Genomic DNA, 23,123 nt, shown 5'->3' with positions numbered 1-23,123 from the left:
AATAGCAATTTGGAATCGCAAATTCAAAGGAATCGTCCAATTCATATTTTGAATCATGTGAATCTCTTTGAATCGACGATACATGCGAGTCAAACGATTCAATTCGTGTGCTTTTTTTTCCCCTCCCAATGATTGTTCAGTCTCTTAAAACAAAACAAAAAAGAAAAAAAATGAAATCAATACATACCAGACGAGCAAAATCAAAGATTAAGGTGGAGCAAACTATTTGACCAAGAGATTAAGCAACAATAGTGCTTTTTTTACCCAAAATCTGATCTATGTTTAGATCTTTGTGTGCGCCTCTTCGATTGCCGAGACAAGCATTAAAGAGAGCCTTTTGGGTCTTCTTGTGAGAATATATTGTGGTTGTACATATTATAAGCATGATTGTGGTTGTACATATTATAAGCATGATTGTGTATAGGCGTGATTGAGGCAGATTGTGTTTTCCTTTTTTGGTTTAGGATTTAGGGCTATATAATCTATGGTCTTGTTGTAATCAAATACACAATTGAATATACAAGTTTATTCAAAAACTTGCATGATATCAGAGCTGGTTCGAAACCCTAGTGCTGCGTCATCGATCTGGTTTGAAACCCTAGTGCTGCCATCGTCGTCATTGTCATCTATGACACGACCTTATCTAGCTTCTAGGTCATCGAAGTAAGGGTGCAACTTGGGTGGGCTCAACCCAAGTCACCCGAACCTAGCCCGAATTTTTTTGGGGTTTAGACAAGATATTTTCAAATTCAATACGAGCTTGGACAAAAATTCAGAAGCCCGAATTAAATTTGGGCGGGCTTGGACAAAGACGTCAAACAACTCGAGCAACCCGAAGCTTGAATTATACATGTATAGATATATAAAAATATTAAATATACTTATAAATTATTAGCCATTACATGATATTAAAGTAATTTAGACTATTAAATCATATTGAATATATATTATATATACGAGTAACATAAAATCTTATGTTTTTTTTTTTATTTACTCATAAATTGTAAAGACTACTATAGCAGTATCTCTCTTACATTATATAAATTATTTGTTTTGATACTATTAATGATTTTCTATATATAAAAAATGTATATAGAGTCAAATTTTAATAATTTAATAATGTAGCTGCAAAAAAAAAAAAAAATTTGAAATTCATTTACAATTTGAGCAATTCAGGTTTAACTCGGGGTCGAGCTTGGGCAGACAATCTCGAGTTACAATTCCGGCATGGGTGAGCCTGGGCAGGTCTCAGCACAACTTAAGCTAGGCTTGGACAACCTCCCAACCCGACCGAATCCGCCTGAGTTGCACCCCTACATCGAAGTAGTGGTTCATCTGGTTCCTAGATCGATTTCTGGTTCTCCTTGCCTCTATGTGCTTCGATCGCTATTCTGGTGCGTGAGTTATCTCCCTCTGCTTCTTTCAACTTCGACCTCTCCCTCTGAGTTCTCTGGGTTAGCGACCCATTTGGTTCGTCTGGTCCTCTGTTCGAGTCGACTCATCTACTGGCTCAAGTTGACTTCTGATTCTCTCTCTCTCTCTCTCGCTTTAGTTCGCAAGGTCGTGAGGTCTCTTTCCCTTAAGTCTCTTTCATTTGCGTGGTCTGGTATCTAGCTCTGTTTGTGACTTTGGTTCTGGTGGTTCACAAGTTTCTTTTAGTTATTACGATTAGACCCCTGGTTTGACTATTTGTTCTATTTTAGATTTATTACACGTAAACCCCTCAGTCTGGTCATTATGATGTCTCTTGCTATTGATGAGTGCCTTTTGCCATCTGAGAGGCCATGGAAGTATCACTGTCCCAAGAAGGGACGTTTGCCTACCTTGTCCCTTCAACAGTCTCTTAATCAATTTTGTGCTCCTCCTACCGTTTATACTGCATCTACTCAGTCTTTTGATCCTGACTTGGCTTCCTTGAGTGCCCAAATTGGTCAACTTCAGTATATTCTGTCTACCTCTCAGCCCTCCCCCTCTGCTTCGGTTGTTTCTTCTCTTCATTCAGATTTGCTTGGGTCTTCATCAGGTATCTCTTCGTCTGTCTGGATTTTTGACTCTAGTGCCTCTCATCATATGACTCTCCATCTCTTCTTACTTCAAAATTGTACTCCCCCTCCCTTTCCTATTACTATTAATGCTGCTAATGGATCTAATATGTCTATTATAGCTGTTGGGTCTGTCTTACTGTCTGCTATGTCTGTTGTCTCTATTACATCTATCCTTTATGTTCCTCAGTTATCTATCAGTTTATTATCTATCATTCAGCTTGATGCCTCTGGTTTTGATATTATCTTTTCTTCTATCTCTGTTCTATGCAGGATCGGATGTCCAAGTAGCAAATTGGGACTGGCTGTAGAGTTAGAGATCTCTATGTGGTGGAGAGCTTGCATCTGCCTATGACAACCTCTCCGACTGTCTTTTTCTCTTTTCAATTAAATTCTCTGTCCAGTCCTTTTTACTTGTGGCATTCTAGATTAAGGCATTCGTCTGCTCACTGTTTACGGTCTTTAGCTCAATCAGGTATATTGAGTAAAGTTTCTCCTAGTAAACTTATTGAATGTCGGGGGTGTAAACTTGCCAAAATGACAACCTTACCTTTTTGTAAAAGTACTTCTATATCTGATACACCATTTTCTTTAGTTCATACTAATGTTCAGGGCCATTCTCATGTTCTCACCACAGGGGTTTCTGCATACTATGTGTCATTTGTTAATAACTGCACTCGTTATACTTGGGTTTATCTTATGACTCATAAGTCCGATTTTTATCAGATATACCGTACCTTTCAGGCTATGCTTACTATCCAATTTGGGTCTACAATTAAAGTGTTACGGTCTGACTTGGGTGGGGAATATTTTAAAAATGAGTTCTGTGAGTATTTGGACAATTTGGATACTATTCACCAAACTTCCTGTACAAATACACCTGTCCAAAATGGTTGAGCCGAACGTAAACACCGTCATCCCCTTAAGACAGCTAGCTCTCTTCTTCTCTCTGCCTCAGTTCCCGCTCTGTTTTGGGTTGAGGCAAATCTTACTGCTGTTTTTCTTCTCAACCGCATACTTACTCCCCTTCTTTCTAGTCGGTCTCCTTGTGAGGCTTTGTTCTCCTAAATTTTTAATTACTCCCTCCTTCGTGTGTTTGGGTTTGCCTATTTTGTCCTTTCCCACAAAGATCGGACCAAACTTAGTGCTCGGTCTGTCTTATGTGTCGTTTTGGGTTGTAGTCATACTCAAAAAGGTTATTGGTGTTACGACCTTGTTTCCTGTCATCTTTATGTCTCTCATCATGTTTCTTTTCTCAAATGTCTTCCATACTTTCAACTTCCTCCTATCATTACTCCGGTTTCCAAAGAGGATTTGGCTTACATTGATACATTTCCTTCTGAGGTCTCTCCTGATAAGTACATCTCTACTGTTCCCCTTGAACTCCTTCCCTCTTCTCCTCCTACCACCCCTCCTACTGAGTCTTTCTCCACTGACCCCCCTGAGGCTATTCCTCTTTCTCCTCCTACTTCACCTCTGGTTACTTCTCCTCCTTTGGCTTCTTCTCCTCCTCCATTATTAGTCTATTCTCATCGCAAGGCTCCCCCTCCACTAGTTGTCTGTGCCCTGGTTGTTGCTTCTAATAACTCTAATCTTGTTACACACCGATATCCTACTCGAGAGCGTTATCCTCCAAACAGGTTGGGTTGTCTAATACATGTTTTTCTACTTCGTATCATACTTTTCTGTCTACTATTCATTCTTTTTTAGAACCTCAGTCTTACAAGGAGGCCTGTTAAGATCCCAATTAGGTTCGAGCAATAGAGGATCAATTGTTTGCCTTGTAGAAGACTAACACTTGGGTTTAGTTCCGTTGCTTGCTGGCAAGAATCTGGTTAGTTGCAAATGGGTCTATAAAATCAAAACTCATTCTGATGGTTCTCTCAAGCGATACAAAGCTCGCTTAGTTGCCAAGGGTTTCTCGCAGGAGTATGGTATTAATTATGAGGAGACCTTTGCCCCTGTTGCCAAGATTACTGTTTGTACCTTGATTTCTATTGTTGTTATTCGATATTGGCCTCTCTATCAAATGGACGTTAAGAATGATTTTCTTAATGGTCATCTCACTGCAGAGGTCTACATGCACCCACGCCCTAGCCTTCTCCACTCCTCTGGGCAAGTTTGTCGTCTTCGGCGTGCTCTGTATGGTTTGAAGCAATCTCCTCGTGCTTGGTATGATCGCTTTCAGACTGCTGTTACTGAGCTTGGGTTTCATCCTTCTGCTTCCGACTCTGCTTTGTTTCTAAGACCTACCTCGGCTGATTTTGTTACTTTCTTACTATATGTGGATGATATGATCATCACTAGTTCTGACTCTTCTGTTATCTCTAAGGTTAGGCAGCGTCTCTTCCGCACCCTTCGAAATAAAGGATCTAGGTCCATTGCGGTATTTTCTTCGTATTAAGGTTGCTTCTTCTCCAAATGGCTATTTTCTGTCTCATGCTAAGTATGCTAATAAGGTCATTCACCGTGCTGGTCTTGCTGATACTAAGGTTTCTGATACATCTATTGAGCTTAATGTAAAGCTCAACTCTACTGATGGTATCCCTCTGGATGATTCCACTTTATATCGTGAGCTTGTGGGTTGTTTAATTTATCTAAATGTCACTCGCCCTGATCTTGCTTATGCTGTTCATGTGTTTAGTCAGTTCGTTTCTACTCCTCGCTCCACACATTGGACTGCATTGGTTCGGATTCTTCGCTATCTTCGCGATACTATATTTCAGGGTTTCCTATTGTCATCTACTTCCTCTCTGAACTTAATGGCCTGTGCTGATTCTGATTAGGCTGGTGATGTTACTAATCGCAAGTATACGTATGGTTTCTATATGTTTCTTGGCGATTCCTTGATCTCTTGGAAAAGCAAGAAACAAACTGTTGTTGCTCGCTTTACTACCGAAGCTGAGTACCGTGCTATAGCTCATGCTACTGCTGAAATTGTTTAGCTTCGTTGTCTCTTATCTAATTTGGGTATCCCTCAGTCTTCTCCAACCTCCCTCTACTGTGACAACCACAATGCTATTTAGATTGCCCATAACACCGTCTTCCATGAGCAGACGAAGCACATTGAGATTTATTGTTACTTTGTCCATCAACATCTGCAGTCTGGCTCTATCTCGCTTCCTTTCGTCTCTTCGGCTTTGCAACTTATGGACTTCTTCAACAAAACTCACACTACAGCTCAGTTTCGATTTCTTCTTAGTAAACTCTCACTGTTTTATGCTAAAACACCTTGAATTTGAGCAGGGGGTGAGAATATAATGTGTATATTCTATATTTGGCATGATTTTGGTTGTACATATTATAGGCGTGATTGTGTATAGGCGTGATTGAGGCGGATTGTGTTTTCCTTTTTTGGTTTAGGAGTTAGGGCTATATAATCTAGGGTCTTGTTGTAATCAAATACACAATTGAATATCCAAGTTCATTCAGAAATTTACACTTCTATGTGTCTTTTCATTTGCATTGTTGTGTATCCTTTTTTAATAATTAATATATATATATATATAATATATCATGTTGCACTTGCACACTTGCACTTTAATACATATTATTTATGTATATATTATATGCAGATTAAAAATATATTATATATAATATATAAAATGATATATATTATGAAATTATATATTATATATAACATATAAAATTATATATATTATGAAATTGTTTTTATAAAATATATATATAAATAATATATTAAATAAAGTGAATCGTCATTGTTTAAGAATTCGATTCATGATTTAGCAACCATAGGTACACGTGTTTTAAAATTTTGTTTTGAAAGCAAGTGAAAGGGGCGGCTTGCAAGAGGTGATTGTTGACGGCTGGAAATGGTGGTTGGGAGTGGTTGCCGAGCACCAAAGGTGGTTGTCACCAGTGGGACATGATTAGCAGTGGCCGAAGGTTGTTTCCGGCAAGAGGTGGTGCCCAGAGGAGGTCATCGACGACATTGATCAATAATGGTGGTAATTAGCAGTGGATGGTGGTCAAAATAGGTTGGAGAAAGGGGGGGGGGAGGGGAGGGAATGTGAAACCAATTTTTTTGTGTTTACAAAAATATACTAAATTTTGTAAACTGTTTACAACTTTTTGAAAACGAAAACAGACACCAAACAAGTTTTGTTTATAGTTTTCAAAAATTTTGTTAATATAAACATAAACGTTACCAAACAAGCCTCAAGTACTTTTGATATTCTTTTAATGCATTCCGCCATTAGATTCCACATGGTATTAGAACCACCTTCCAAACTCCACGCTATTTCTGTAAGTGTTTTATCCTTAAAAATTTTTAATTTCGTACCTTTTAGATTCCACTATCTAGATTGGTTTGATTTTGCCCTTTAATATATATATATATATAGCATTGTTAGCCTATGTTGTGATGTTAGACTCTCTCTAGGAGACAACTTTGCAATCTTTACATATTAAATGACATGCTTTTTTTTACAAGAAAATATTTTATCTGACTCTTATTTGACCCACTTTTAAAAGTTATAAAGTGCCCTTCTCTCTCTTTTTAAAGAAGGTGTTCGTCATTGTAAGATCAAATCCTAGTGCGAAATCTAAGATGCCCTCTCCAGCCTCATTTCAGTAACCAAAGCCATGTCCACCATATTCCATCTCGTACCCTTGCTTATACTTTCTTACATGACCGTTTAAATCTCTAAGTATCTTCTCTTCTACAAGTATTTGATGCATTAACTCATCTAGGTAAATAGGAAGACAAGAAATAACCAAATCCAAAACTTTATTCTCGAATAAAAGTATTTCCAAAAGAGACAATGCAACCCTTCATATAGATCGACAATTTTTTTTTTTTATCAACAACAAAGATTAATTTTATTGATTAATCAAAAGGAAAAAATTGAGGATAAGGCATCCTCTACAAGTAAAAACAAAATAAAGTAAAAATACAGGAGAAGTTTGCATAGTCCTAGATCTTGCATAGTCTGCATCGGTGAAACAGGAGAGCCCAAATTGGAGACCAGTGGTAAAGAACAATCCTAAGACAGGAGAAGTTTTCAAATACCTCAAAATAAGATGAAGCGTATTAAGGTGCTCTTTACAAGGTGCATACATGAATTGACTCACAACACTAACTACAAATGTCAAGTCTAGCGTCGGTCAAATAAATGAGGCGTCCAACAAGACGCTAATGCATGCTAGTAACTCACAGACTCTAATGTGAGTTTGACATTAGGATCCATAGGAGTGAAAGCAGGTTTATATCTTAACACACAAGTATCCTAAAACAAGTCAAGGGGTGTACTTTCTTTAAGACAATGAGATCCCCTCCCTTAAGCGAACCACCTCAATTCCTAGAAAATATTTGAGACATCCCAGATCCTTAATATTAAAAGTTTGGCACGAGTCCTTCTTTACTTGACCAATGCTGACAGAGTCATCACCTGTAAGAATAATATCATCCACATAAACTAATAAGACTATACACTAACCTGCAGAATTCCGGCAAATGAAACAAGTGTGATAGGAGTGGCACTAAACAAAGCCTATAGATATAATAACATAATTGAAACGACAAAACCATGCTCGTGGAGACTGTTTCAGACCATACAAGAATTTGCGTAACCAGCACACTTTTTCCGAACACTCCCTCTCAACCCGAAAACCGAGCGGAGGAGCCATGTAAATCGTCTCAAGAAGATCTCCATGGAGAAATGCATTCTTGACATCAAGCTGATGAAGAGGCCAAGAATGAGATGCTGCAAGGGAGACAAGTAGACATACGGAAATAAGTTTGGCAACAGGGACAAAAGTGGCACCAAAATCTTTGCCAAGAATCTGTGTAAAACCTTTGGCCACTAAGCGGACTTTGTAACGGTCAACTGAGTCAGCAGCGAGGTACTTTATAGTGAACACCCATTTGCAACCAATTATACTTTCCCCCAGAGATAAAGGTACAAGATCCCAAGTGTAATTCTATTCTAAGGCCGCCATCTTAATTTGTATAGCCGCTACCCATTTGGGATTCTGAAATGCCTCAAACACAAAATGAGGAATGGATTCTGACTCAAGCTTGCCAAGAAAAGAATGGTAAGAAGCGAAAACCCTATCATAGGAAAGATACTAGAAAATAGGATTATTAGTACTACTCAAATAACTCAAACGATTTGAAGGATGTCGATCCCGATGTGGGTTACGATGGGCAGGTGGAGGAAGAGCTAAAGGAGAAGAGTTACCTGACCCAAAGATCGGAGAGGCGGCAAGGAGGGGCTGAGTGCATGGGCGACGGGAGTATACTTGCAATGGGGGCGAAGGCGAAGGTTGAGAAGGAGAAAGGCAGACAACCTCATTCTCAACCTCGTCCACAATGGTTACCAGGTGAACAGTGAAAGTAACAGAAGGAGAAGCCTGCAAAGAAGGGTTAGTACCAAAGAAAGGAAGATCCTCACAAAACGTAATATCTAAAGCGTGGTGAAAGTGACGAGACACAGGATTATAACACTAATACCCTTTGGACATGGAAGAGTACCCAAAAAAAATACAACGAATAGATTTGTCATCTAATTTTGTGTGAGTGGGATTCCGATTTTGAACAAAACCGGTACACCCAAAGACACGAGGTAAGAGTGGAAACAGAGTGGTGGTGGGCATAAGGATATAAATCGGAGTGAGTCCATGCAACACACGACTAGGGGTCCTATTAATGAGATAAACATCAATAAGGACAGCCATATGTCAATAAGACTAAGGAACACCCATACGCCCATACCCCGAAGAAGACACCGGACAACAGACATAATATGACAGTTTTTGCGTCAAGCAACACCATTTTGCTTAGGGGTCCGAGGACAAGTAAGTTGTTGAAGAATACCGGTTTGATTAAGATGGGAATGAAATGCATTGGAAATATATTCCCCACCATTATCACAACGGATAGTCCTAACAACTATATGAAACTGAGTTTTAACCATCTGTAAAAATTGGACAAAAATGGGAAAGACGTCAAACTTATAACGAATTAGATAAATCCAAGTGCACCTAGTGTGATCATCAATAAAAGTCATATAATATCTATGACCAAAAAAAGCAGTGACGGGGGAAAAGCCCAGACATCATAATGTATAAGATCAAAAGCACTAGGAGCACGAGTCATATAAAGGATATAACTAGTACGGGTATGCTTAGACAACTCATAAACCACATGAAACTTAGAATTTGCAAGCTTTATTAAATGAAGAAAAAAGTGAACATAAATACTAAAAATTAACATAGCCCATATGAGTGTGTCATAATTCTAAAGTTTGAATATTAAAAACACAAGACATGGAAGCAGGCAAAACAGAGACCTGAAAACTAACTTAGGAAGAAGAGGTAGGCTCGTTCGGTGGATCCTCAAAGTAGTAAAGCCCATCACGCTCATAGCCCTGGCCAAAAATCCTCGTCGAACTCAAGTCCTATAAAAGGCAAGAGGAGGGTAAGAAGATAGCACAATTAAATTGTTTGCCAGGACAACTAACGAATAAGAGATTATATGCAAAATTTGGAACGTGTAAAACAGATGATAAAGTAATGGTAGGGGATAAAGACACTACACCCTTATGACGAACAGAGGATAATGAACCATCAGCAAGACACAAATTGGGCAATAGTAGTAGGGACTAGCAAAGAAAGAAAGGAAAACTCACCCATCATATGATCATTAGCCCTAAAATCCAGAACCCATGAGAGACTAGCAAACCGAACATGGAAAGTAGTAGGAATACCTATTGCAAGGGTGGCAGCAGTGGTAAATGATGGGCCAGGAAAACTGGCAGTAAGAGATCCAAGCTGAGCCTGAAGCTGACCAATCTGAGTCTATAGCTCTTGTAAATTAGTGAGATGAGGAGACCCTGGAGCAGGAGTAGCGGAATCCACTAGAGCCACAATGTAAGGGGTGCCAGCACCACAAGGGCAAGAGGAATGTTGTCTCAACTCATGATGAAATTTGAAGCAACGAGCCTTAACATGACCAGAAACGCCACAATGAGCTTTTCCCTTGCCCCCTAAATAGAGTTTTAAGGGAGTGGCTCCAGGCGGCAAAATTTTTCTCATTCAACACCACACTCGTAATACGAGAAATAGGGGTGTGATGAGAAAGAGAAAAATCAGAACTAATTGGGACAAGCTTGGTAGGTATATCAACAAAGGATGGATCAATTATGGTGGGAAAAGAGGGGCTAAAAAACACACAAAGATAGCAACACAGTCCAAGAAAAAATAAGAAGCTAGAAAAAACTCAACGGCTTATTCAAATAGATGCTACCGAATAAATCCGGTAGCCCAAAAGAATAAAAGGGCAGACAAAGGGACTTAATACATCAGTCCAATCACGCAAGAAAGGGACAAAAACAGCGATGGACAACCCAAAGAGGCAGCCGAAGCACGTAAGACCAGAACCAAGTTTGGTCAGTAGCAACCAGAGCCTTGGCAAGGATAAAGAAGGTCTGACGAGCTGAAGACAAGGAAAGGGGCTGCAAAGGATGGGTTAATGCTGGGCTAAGGTTGTCGGAGGCTAGAGAGAAGTGATGGGTGGTTGAGAGAGAGATGGCTAGGGAGGCTCTGATACCAAAAAGAATGGAAAGAATTATTTGGCTTACCGATCAATGAGGTAGAGACCATGTATATATAATATATTTATGATACAATTTAGAAAACAATATACACAAGGTAAGATTTTTACAATCAAAATAATTCATATTCTAATTTCCATATTCAAACATAATATTTTGATTTCTATATTCAACACACACCAACAACCAATCTTTAGCTAACAAAAACAGTGGAATCCCCTTAAAGAGAGGAGTCACCGAAGCCCAAAATAAAGTTAAGTGACAAACTTTTTCCCACAAAAAAAACCACATCCCAAGATTTATCTTCAAAAACACACGCATTTCTTTCCAATAATAAAACACAAAAAGTTGCAAAGACGGCACAATACCAAAGCACTTTGGTCCTCTTTGATCCTCCTAAAGCGCGAAAGTCAATTAATAGCATGTGCCCACCACCTTTTGGGGACACCCACATAACATTTTTCAAAACAAACAATTTGTACCATAAGTTCAAAGTAACTGGACAATGCAAAAATAAGTGATCCAAGAATTCACCATCCTTACAACACATAATGCACCATTGAGGATTTAGAAATTGATTAGGTCTCCTTTTTTTGTAGTGTATCATTTGTCAAAATGCCTCCATGAACCAAGGACCACATGAACACCTTCACCTTAAAAGGAACACAAGTGTTCCAAATTCTTTTACAAAAAGGAAACTAAGACACTTGAGGATTATCAATGATTTTGTCAAAAAAAGACTTGCAAGAAAAGATATCCGATGAATGAAAAGCCCAAACCCTCTTATCCTCCAAAAGAAGAACTAAAGAAAAAAAGTCATGTCTTGACAAAAAAGATGTCAACTCTACTATCTCCATATCATTGAGATTTCTAGAAAAATTAAAATTCCAAGAAATTGGAGCCAAAAATGAAGAAGCCATGGAAGCAATAGAACAATTGTGAGACCGGGCCATTCTATATAAATGTGGAAATCTAAGGCAAAAGAAGAGGATCCCACCCAAACATCCTCCCAGAATCAAACAAGCTCCCCATTAGCTACCCTCACTGAAAGATAACGAGACCAAAGTGGATAAATGTGATAAATTAACTTCCAAGGAGCACGACAAGTACCCCTCATAACAATCTATGAATCTCTACCATTATCATAAATCTCATACTTTGCTTCTAATAACAGAATGTCAAAGTGAATCACTCTCAGTTGGAAATCTCCACAACCACTTGCCAAATAAGGCCAGGTTCCTAGTCGAAATATTACCAATAGCCAAACCCCCCTTCTCCTTTGGTGACAAACATAATTATTACCACTCTCAATAGATCAACTAATTATTTTATGGTGACAAACCTAGGGAATAAAGATGTGAATGGAAGGTGGTGAGATTGTCAGTGGGATAGCCCTCTAGAAAGATGGTAGACACAACGAGGGCATGGATCACTGAAGATGGAGGAGGAGAGTAGGGACAGCTTTAGAGAGTAAGGTGGTAGATTCTTCCTGTCTTCATGCATGGAGAAGGTCTCCTCATGTAGGCTGGCAACCATGGGGGAAAACTCAACCTCATCAACCCCCTTGGTTCGACAATTTGAAGGTCTCTCAACTACCACTACCTAATTCTTGCCCATGTTTATAATCTTGACAATGTGTCTAAAATAGCACAAAGGAAACCAATAAGACCAAATTGAGAACCCAGCTTAGTTTGTTCTAAATTTTCCAGAATGCATACCCCAGTAAAAGACTAGTATGCATACCTCAGTAAACTACTGGCATATAAAATCACTGCAAAATGCAAGGACTAAAATAACTAAAACATTCTAGAATTTTAGCTTAAATTACTCTTCAATATTAAGAAAGTTAAAGATTAAATTGTACTATTTCATAATTGAATTTGAAAATCACATGAAATTGCTCAAACATGACTAGTATGCAAACCTCAGTAAGCTACTGGCATATACAAGGACTGCAGAATCCAAGAACTAAAATAACTCAAACATTCTAGAATTTTAGCTTAAATTACTCTTCAATATTCAGAACTTAATAAGCAAGTTAAAGATTAAATTGTACTATTTCATAAGTGAACTTGAAAAGCACATGAAATTGCTCAAAGGTGACTTTTATGTATACAGACATACGTTATGTATGACAATCAATTCTAGTTATTAAATATTAATATAAGCCCTTGCTAAAAATCAACAATCGTAAAGTATGGTAACAATGTCTTAGTGCTTCTTCGATGCATTTGCTAAGATTATCACATGAAACCAACTGTTTAAAAAAATTAAATAGATGCAATTAATAAATGAATGGTCCATCATAATGTCCCAGACAATAAACAGCAATCTGTGACATACCAAACCAAACCAAGCCTTAAACAACAATCTATGACATGAGTATTATAAATTAAATTTGTTTCAATTTGGGTAACCATCGCCATGTGTGAGAATATAATGGACCTATTATTACATCAGATTAAAGTAAGAGCTGTACCTCCCCATCAGAACCTCTTATAGTGACACGATATACAACAGTGACACTTCCATTGTCAGAGAAAATAACATCACGTACTTCTCCACACCAACCTGGAACAAAAAATCTAAACATCAGAAGAATCTGAATATTTGTCATGATTATAATTGTGACAACCTAGGTGTCAAATTTCCATGATCACAATTATGAGAACTCTTGTCAACTTATTTAGGGTACAAAAATTGTAAGGAAAATAAAGAATCAATTACAAATTGCAGAATGGAAGCTACGGAGACTACATGGCAGTAATATAACCCTATTAAGGTTCAACTACTGTAACATCTCCCCTTAAATTAAAAAGGGAGATGATGATGATGATGACAAATTGACCAACCACTAGAGGACTCAAAGGAGTGAACAGACAATACCATATCAAATGGATACATAGAACTCAATATTAACTGATTTTTACATGCAAAACAATATCTAATGTAAATATGAAAGATGTTAAGATGGGATAGAATGAGACCAAATACATTTTATGAATTCAAAATAAAATAAAATTAGAACAGTCATTACCACAAGTTGGTAATTTGGGGGATCAAATCATATTAGAACAACAGGAATGAATGTGAAATGTGAAAATTTCGGATTAAGCTTTTTTATTTTTTTTTACTAGTGTGACCTACACACTGGGACTTGCAACATTACTAGAAATGCACATCTACTCTCCTCACTAGAAATAAAGATGCCGGAAGTATAAGCTAAACTGAAAAACAAGAAAAGATATACAAATCCATAATTCCATATACAATGATTGCATTCCCAATAATGCCAATGTGCTCTTACAGTGTGCAAAACAATTTCAAACCAATTACAAGCCTGACAATCAATCTATGAAAAAAAATAGGCCCAATCACTGGTCTTCTATTCTCCTACTCTGGGATTTGAAAACATTAATTGAACTTATATTTATTACATAACAGTCTAACACTGGCCCACTTCAGCAAGAGCTGTCCGAAGATCAGTCACACAACCAGGTTCCCTAGTTTTTTTACTTTTGTCAATCTATAAGACATAAATTACAAATATCGTAAGACACCAAACTGGACATGTTCTTCTCCACATTCTCACTGGGTGATCCAGGAATTTGTCTCTGATTTTTTCAACTGCTATTTCGATATAGGAAGATCTCCTTATTTCTTCACAACGTGTTCTTGCGTCATTTTCTAGAAATGTTAACTACTCAATATTCACACAAAGCAATTAGCATTTCCATATTTGAAAGTGCCATTGACTAGGAATATTTCTTGAAACTCAAGTAATTTGCTCATTAAAAGTTGTGCTTACCAAGGATGCAGTCATTGTTGCACTGTGCGTATAAATGGAAGAAAATTGCGGGAAGCTTATGACAGTAGAGGAAACAGACAACCTCCGACGGAGTAAGAAGAAGGTTAAACGTCAACACAGGGTGGGTATAGATGTTAGTGAAGATGAACCGGGGGATATGGTGGAAGACCGATCTGAACCTATGGAGGAAGTGGACGTAGCTACTGGAAGGCCCTCGTTTAGAGATGCTCTAGTGGATTTGGATGCAGATTGGTATAAAGGCTCTAATGCAGAAGACAACATGGAGGATAGGGATGATAATTGTGAGCAAACGAGTCTGGAGAGAGCCCAAATGGTCGCGTCTAGAGATAGAGAAAAAAGAACTCCAGCGCTTGAGGGCACCATGGAAAGGAGCTCTTCTAGTAAAATTACTTGGCAGAATGGTGGGATATCAGGTGTTGTACCAACGGATGCAACATGTATTGAGATTGCAGGAGAAGTTTGAAGCAGTAGGGTTGGGTGAAGGATATTATTTAATACAATTCTCTTCCAAAAACAATTATAGGCATGTGTTGTTTGATGGTCTGTGGGTATTTTAGGACATTACCTTATTGTGCGAAAATGGTGTCCTAATTTTAACCAGTGAAAGATGAGTTGCCTACTACAATGTTATGGGTTAGATTCCCTGGATTGCCAATTGAACATTTTGATGTAGAGTTGCTCCTATGACTAGATAATTTGGTAGGAATGTCTGTCAAACCGAACAAGATGTCAGAGATGAAGGCGCGTAGGGAATATGCTAGGATCTGTGTTCAAATCGACTTGATGAAACACTTGGTTCCTAAGGTTTGGATTAACTCCTCCCCTTACATAGTAGAATATGAGGGATTACATTCCATTTGTTTTCATTGTGGGAAGTATGGACACAAGGAGGAATGTTCGGAGCTTTATCCAGTGACGTCTCAATCGAGGGTAGGGCAACAAAATTTCTCAGATCAACCAGGTGAGGAAGATGATGGTCTACAAAAATCAAGGCAACCCGAATTTGGCCTATGGATGTTAGCCAAACAACGTGTGCATCCTACACAGAGTACCATTCGAGGTGAACAACAAAATAATAGGTCCACAAATGATAATATGACTGATAGTGGAATGAATAATGGGCATAAAAGAGAAAGAACGTTGAGAATCATTTTGCTAGTGTTGGATCCAAATTTGGGGTTCTTAATGATAAGAGCAATGACCAAGCGATAGAGGAACCTCTTGGTAATGTATCCACACGTACTAATCAAGGTCATGGTGTAATAAATTTTGCTACCACACATTCGGGGGGTCCACACTGAGAAATGCAGGTAATGCATAGGGGTATAAGAGTGATCGACATGTGGTGAAAAGTAGCCCAATAAATAGAAATTCGAATAAAAAAGATATCATAGTGCAAGGCCCTAGATCTGGATTAGACTAACCACTTCTCTGTTCTCTTTTTCCAATACCAAAGATGTCTATGAGACTCCCCATAATCCATCTAGACCTTTATTGCTTGTCGAGTTTCCCCCATTAAAATAAACTCAATTTAGTATGGGGGGCCATGAGGGACAAACCGACAGACCTTCCATATCCTCCCCACCTCTTAGTTCTCTTTTACTGAAAAGCTTCTATAAAGGAAATTCCGACCAACCACTTGATGAATCAATCGTTACTAGACATCTGAATATACATGATCGACAGGATAAGCATGAAATGGAAGGAATGGAGAGTTTTTCCTCCAATCCTAATTGGGAATTCAAGATATTGAAGGCTATGAGGGCGATGCAAATGATTCAGAGAACAAGGTTGACACTGAGTGTTTAGCCATGAATATAGGTAACTAGCTGACTTTCTCGGCTCAATACATATTAATTTCCAATGAAGATTATGGTATGGAATTGTCATGAAAGGACACGATTTTTTGCGTACAATTTGTGAGTTGGTGAGAGGTCACAATCCTCTGGATCTTGATTTTGTTGGAAACAAAAGTTTCAAGTTGTTGTGCTGATCAAGTTATGGGTCGAACTGGGTTTAACAACTTCACAAAAATTGAGGCAATTGGGTTTTCTGGCAGCATTTGGATGTTCTAGAGAGAGAAGTTAGTTGAGGTGGATGTTCTACCCCCTATGTCACAAGCACTTAGTGTGGTTAGTAAAAGAAAGAATGAGGTTGATTGGTTATTCACAACTACATATGCCTTCCCAAGTCTAGCATCCCATGGAGAATTTTGGGAGTGTCTTACCAATCTGGCACAAGTTTTATCCCTCCCATGATTAGTGGCAAGGGATTGGCTACCGGTAATGAGAAACCATAGGGTGTTCCTGTGCAAAGAAGACAATGTGCAAAGTTTGTAAATTGTCTTAATGATTGTAAACTTATTGATATGGGATGTACTGGGCCCTGTTACACATGGATTAATTCAAGGAATGGCACACACAACATTAAAGAACGTCTAGATCGAGCATCGTGTAACTCGGAGTGGCGCACTCTTTTCCTTGAAGCCGGAGTGCGACATTTACAACACACTCACTCTGATCACTTCCCCATTCTAATTTCACTGGATGCTGTAATTCCTCCTAGGCATACAAGACATTCCGTATGGAAGCCGCATGGTTAACTCACCCTCAATTCGAGACACTTGTTAATCAAACATGGAATTATACAAAAGGAGATCTTGGTGTGAGAATTGCTAGATTTTCAGAAGCAACCAAGCTTGGGCTAATGAAGTTTTTGGTAACATTTTCAACGGAAGAAAAGTCTTTTAGCTCGGCTCAATGGAATTCAAAAGTGGTTGGGGAATGGGCCTTGTAGATTCTTAGAAAACTTGGAGCGAAAATTGACTGGTGAATACAATAGAATTCTGCTACAATTGGTTTCAGAAATCAAGGGCCAAAAAGATAGCTTTAGGGGATAGGAACACTCGATATTTCCATACTTCAACCTTGATACGACAGAGGAGAAATAAAATCTTTTCATTTAAACAATTGGATATAACTTGGTGCTCAGATAAGAACGACTTGAAGTCGATGGCAGTTAACTATTTTCGAGAGTTATACTGTGCAAATGGTGAAGAAAGGGAGGAGTTTGAGGTACCAACACATGCAATTCTCTCTAAGCATGATAAACAAGCCCTAACTAAGCCTATTAACCAAGAAGTTAAGAGGGCAGTATTCTCCAAAGGGGCTTTTAAAGCCCCAAGGCCGGATGGGGTACAACCGCTCTTCTATCAACGTTTTTGGGATATTGTAGGTAATTCTGTGACAGAGACAGTGCAGAGAGCTATCATGGTAAGAAGATTACCAAGCGAAGTTAACAAGACTTTAATCGCGTTAATTCCCAAAGTTGAACATCCTGAGAATCTCGCCCAATTTCGCCCTATTAGTCTATGCAATGTGATTGTTTGGATCATCTCTGAAGTGTTGGTTGGAAGAATTCGCCCACTGCTATATAAACTAGTAAGCCCAACTCAATCAAGCTTTATTCCAGGGAGGCAAACTACCGATAATGTAATTATTGTTCAAGAGGTAATACATTCTATGCATAAGATGAAGAATAACAATGGAGTTATGGCAATTAAGATTGACCTTCAGAAGGCATATAATAGAATTGATTGGTGTTTCCTTCAAAAGGTCAACACTAGAATGGGATTTCCACATAATTGGGTCTCCCTAATCCCCCATGAAATTAAGTCAGTGGAATTAGTGGTACTATGGAATGGTGAAAAAACTGAGTCCTTTAAACCTAGTTGAGGACTAAGGCAAGGGGATCGTTATCACCTTACTTGTTTGTGTTTTGTATGGAAGTTCTGAGTTTTAGTATTGAAGCTTCTGTTGCAGCTAAGAAACGGAAGCCATTAAATCCTGCGAGAAGGGGTCCAATATTGTCCCACTTCTCAGAAGATCTACTATTTTTTGGAGAGGCATCAGGAAAGAAAGGCAGAGGTCATGCAACAGGTTTTGCAACACTTGTGTGATATCAGGTCAGAAAGTTAATCTCCAGAAATTTAAACTCTTTGCCTCCCCAAATATTCATAGAGCTCGAGCTGGGAACTTGAGCATGAAATGTAATGTTCCATTGACTTCAGATCTTGGGCAACACTTAGGAGTTCCGTTGCTACCCTCAAAGGTCCGTAAAGACACTTATCAATTTGTGCTGGATAGAGTTTGACAAAGGCTTGCTGGTTGGAAAGCCCATCAGTTGTCAATGGGGGAAAGGGCCACTCCATTCCGGTGCTTGTTATGCAGACCACTAAGATATCTGCAGCTGTGTGTGAAGCGATAGATCGTCATACAAAAAGATTTCTATGGGGAGGGGACGAACAAAGACAAAAAAAAGCATCTTATTGGCTGGGAAAAGGTAAGCCAACCCAAGGAGGAAGAGGGGTTGGGGATTCGAAGAATGGTGGATGTAAATCTCTCACTTCTGGCCAAAACAGGGTGGCATTTGCTTAAAGAAGAATCTGGACTGTGGACACGAGTTATGAGAAGTAAATAGCTCAAGAACAAGAAGAAGATTTGGGAGCCAGTAGCAAATACAGCCCCCTATACTTGGCATAGTCTTACCAAAGGAGGGCAAATACTGAAAAATAGTTTGAAGTGGAAAATCGGTAATGGTGATGAAGTTGAATTTTGGCTGGATACCTGGGTTGGTGATGTACCTTTGATCCAGGTGGTTATTAGAGCTGTGCCACCAGAAGATGTCAATAAACTAGTTAGACAATTTTGGGAAGATGGACAGGGCTGGAGGTGGAGTAGCTTACCAGCTTTGAGCAATTCCTTCCGCCAGAAGTGGTTGATAGGATCCGGCCGACAACAGTATTGCCACAAGATGGAAATGTGGATAGGCAAATTAGGCAGCATACAAATCGTGGGAATTTTACAGTTGGATAAGTGTGTAGAATTATCAAACCAAGTGGGCAGGCATACAAGAGGGGAGGAGAAGCTTGGCAAACTATATGGAAGAGTAAAGGGTTACAGCGGTGGAAATGCCTTTTGTAGATTGTGTGGCATAACCAATTGTTAACGTATCATGTAAAATTTCGAAGACATTTATCTGCTACCGGTGGCTGCCCAAAGTGTGGTGCTCACAGTGAGACAACATTACATGCATTATGTGATTGCAAAGTCCTATGAAATATTTGGAAAAGGCTAGTTCATCCGAACAAACATCAGTCTTCTTTTGCTTGCCCTCTACAACAGTGGGTTGATGCGAACATGGCTGAGACATGTTGGGGCAGGGATATGGAGGATGATTGGGAACTATTATTCATGGGGACTATTGCCATGGTTTGGTTATGGTGGAACAAGTCAATTTATGACCCAACTTTTACTAATCCGGTAACAGATATTCAGGGTTTAGTGCATGAAGTGGTTTGGGCAAATGGAATAGCCGGTACTTTGAAGAGTGGTGATAGATGCGATGGATGGCAACCACCATTACCTGACTGGGTTAAAGTCAACACGGATGGGGCCTCCACAGGTAATCCGGGCGTAAGTATAGGCGGTCTTTTTAGAGACAGTGCTGGGTTTTGGATAGGAGGATTCAAACAATGGCTAGGTGGGGCTCATGCATTAACTGTGGAGTTATGGGTTATCTGGCAAGGACTACGACAGGTTTGGCAACAAGGATGTAAGAAAGTGGATCTTGAGACAGATTCCCAAGAGGGTATTGATCTTATTCAAACTCCAAATCCTAACCATCCGGATCATAATTTGGTTCTGCAAATTCGAAAGCTCTTCGAGGAGACATGGGTATGTCGGATGAAAGGGGTTCCTTGTGAAGCTAACAGTTGTGCCGATCAATTGCTCACGAAGCTATTCATGGTGATGTCCAATTGAGAATGGTGGCAATTCCGTCGTCACATATCAAGTAACTCCTTGCTCAAGACGCACCAGACTGGCATTATGCTAGATAGCAGCTTTGTTTTCTCTTGTTTGGCCTGGGCCACCTTTTGTAACTAAAATATATATATATATATATATGTTCACACAAACCCTACGATGACTTATGGCTGCCTATGCATGAGGAATAGTTTCACAAAAATGGAGACCCCAATTATGAAAGAAAGCCCAACAAATGGGTTAAAAACATACAAAAAACCCAAGAAATAACCCCAAAAAATACAAGTGAGAAAGATCTACGCATGGTAGGGAGGAAAAAGGCACTTGGAAGTTGAATGATAGAGGAGAGATCGCACCTGGGGCGTAGAAACTCAACATACGGTTGGCATGGTACCTATATGGATAGATCATCAGAATAAGATGGATAATTACACAAAATTTCAATCAGATCAAGTGATCAAGCATCAAATTGAAGAAGGGAACAAAATAAGAAAATTAATAAAATGTTTCTATATATGTGTGTGTGTATATATAAAAGGAAGGAGGACTGTACCAGGGGATGAAGGGGGTGGAAGCATCATCAGTTTTAATGATGTTATCGGGTATCCTCTTGTTGAGGTCTCGAAGGATCTCGGCGAGAGGGCGAGTGATACAGGAGGACTTGTCTAATGGCACCACATAATTGGAGTTTGGCACCGAAGCTGCTTTCTTATTATTATTAGTCTCGCTGCTGCTGCTGCTGCTGCCGCCGCCATTAGCGAATACGCGCACCGCCGAAGACCCTCCTCCTCCCCGAGTGCTACTAGTAGTAGTAGTAGTACAGAGACGAAACTCCGTCCAAGTCCTACAGGAAATCCGGTGCCAGGAATAGGGTGTGACCACCGGGAAGCGAACCTTCGTTGATGGCATCGCCGGTTGGGTCAGGAAACCACCGCCCTGAACGGCCATATTTCGGCGACAAGAAAAGAGGACCTGGACTTCTCGAGCTAAAAATAATATAGTATTATGATATGAGCAGACCGGTGGGTGAACTTTACAGCCCCTGCCCGTCTTGCATTCTTATATATAGAGAAATCATAAATGCAGGGTAGCTGGAATTTTAGGTAGTACATGGTAGTACAATAATAGAATATTTTAACTAACATCTCGTTTGACAAGTAATATTTTTTTAATTAAAAAGTTAAAAAATTATTTAAAAAATTAATAATTCATATTAAAAAGTTAAAAAAGAAAATTTTAATTTTTACATATCTTTTAATAAAAAGTAAAAAAATCATTTCAAACATACTGATTTTTTTTATCTCATATTTTAGTTAAATAACTAAAAAATTACTAAATTAGCATGTTTCCAAACGAGACTTAAATATATTTTTTAAATATAATTTAAATTTTTTTATTATTATTAGTAATTAATTAATCAATTATTTTTTTCTTTCGTATTTCTCTCTCCTCTCTCCTCTCTCTTTTCTCCTCTCTCTTCTCATATTTTCTCACATTCTACATATTAAATAATTAAAAAAATTACAAATTTTTCAAAATTGTTTTCAAAACTCGTAATCAAATAAATTTTATTTTTTTAAATCATGATTCAAAAATTTAAAATTCAAAACATAATTTCATATTCAAGTCATAATTTTAAAACTAAACTAAATGAATATTTTTATATTTTTTATTTATTCCAAAATTATAAATAAGATAAGGATATAAAACATATAAAACAAAACAATTTTGTTAACCTATGCTGTTTTAGCTCGGGTTAAGAAATTTTAAAGGGAGGACTAAATTGATTTCTTTCTAGTGTTGTGAAAAATAGAAAAAATAATTTGACAGAAAAAAATAATTATAAAAAAGTGACAAATATTATAATTATTATTAATTAATATTGATAGGGCAAGGCCCAAGAGGTAGGAATGGCAATTTAAACCCGGCCCGACGGGGACCCGTTCCCCCGACCCCGATTAGAGTGGTTTTTTTTCGAAAAATACTCCCGACGGGCCGGGGATGGTATTAAAAAATAAATCCCCGGTAATTTTCGGGCCGGGGATGGTGATATATTTTCTAACCCCGGCCTCGTCCCCGTTTTCCCCCCAACTATATAATATATATATATCCCTTTCCTTCTAATAATTTTGACCCCCCCAATAATTTTGACCCCTCGTCTCTCTCTCTCTCTCTCTCTCTCTCTCTCTCTCTCTCTCTCTCTCTCTTGCACCTCTCCTCTGTAAGCTATACCGCCACTGTCTGCTCTACCTCCATCACGACCTTCTCTCTCTCTTCCAGTCACCGCCACCTCCTCCGTTCCCTCCTCTCATCTTCGTCATCCTCCTCCGTCGTCCATGGTTGCCGATCTCCATCGTTCGTCTTAGTCACCATCGCAGCAGATCTCCTCTGTCTATCTCTCAAATCTGTATTGATGATGCACGAAGCACACTCAGATGATCTCCTCCGTCGTCCTCTCAGATCCGAGTCAAATCTCATCACTTATGTATACATGTTTGTTTCTGTCAATTTTTTTTATTTTTTGATCGTTGATCTAGTAATGATTTTGTTGTTGTCGTTGAAAATGTATGTGTCTCTATGTTGTTGTTGATCTGTTTGATGAAATTGATGATTTTGTGTGTGTGTCTCAAATCTGTGTTGTTAAAAATGTATATGTGATGTTGTTGAAACAAATTTAGGCCGGGAAATTTTCGGGGTCAGGGAAACCCGATCCTCATTTGGGAGCAGGGACAGGGAGGGTGATATGTTCCCCGTCGGGAATCGAGGCCGGGGCATTTTTCACCATCGGAGATCGGGGACGAGGAGTGTGATCCCCGGCCCCGCCCCGCCCCATTGCCATTCCTACCAAGAG

General features: G+C 38.8%; 1 protein-coding gene across 7 annotated transcripts in view; it reads right to left on the bottom strand.

Annotated features, from left to right (window-relative positions):
- RAD52-2 (cobalt ion-binding protein) overlaps positions 1–21,382 on the bottom strand; it is a 36,100-nt gene extending 14,718 nt beyond the window's left edge. Inside the window, exons 1-5 of one of the 7 annotated variants that reach the window (XM_082893113.1) lie at positions 20,826–21,334; positions 20,629–20,666; positions 13,098–13,189; positions 9,356–9,463; positions 6,854–7,453 (exon numbers count right to left, since the gene is read on the bottom strand). In XM_082893113.1, coding sequence (XP_082749239.1) covers positions 9,368–9,463; positions 13,098–13,189; positions 20,629–20,666; positions 20,826–21,220 — 621 coding nt within the window. In that variant the 5' untranslated portion in view covers positions 21,221–21,334 and the 3' untranslated portion in view covers positions 6,854–7,453; positions 9,356–9,367. Of the gene's footprint in view, positions 1–6,853; positions 7,454–9,355; positions 9,464–13,097; positions 13,190–20,628; positions 20,667–20,825 lie in introns of those variants that run through there. The other 6 variants (XR_014343043.1, XR_014343044.1, XM_082893112.1 and 3 more) reach the window with 6 other exon arrangements.
- Positions 21,383–23,123: the final 1,741 nt, after the last annotated feature.

This window comes from Camellia sinensis, chromosome 10 (genome assembly GCF_055761805.1).
Source record: "Camellia sinensis isolate YWXY chromosome 10, ASM5576180v1, whole genome shotgun sequence".
Taxonomy (NCBI): domain Eukaryota; kingdom Viridiplantae; phylum Streptophyta; class Magnoliopsida; order Ericales; family Theaceae; genus Camellia; species Camellia sinensis.
The sequence above is the reverse complement of the archived record's forward strand: the minus strand, read 5'-3'. Positions and strand labels throughout refer to the sequence as shown.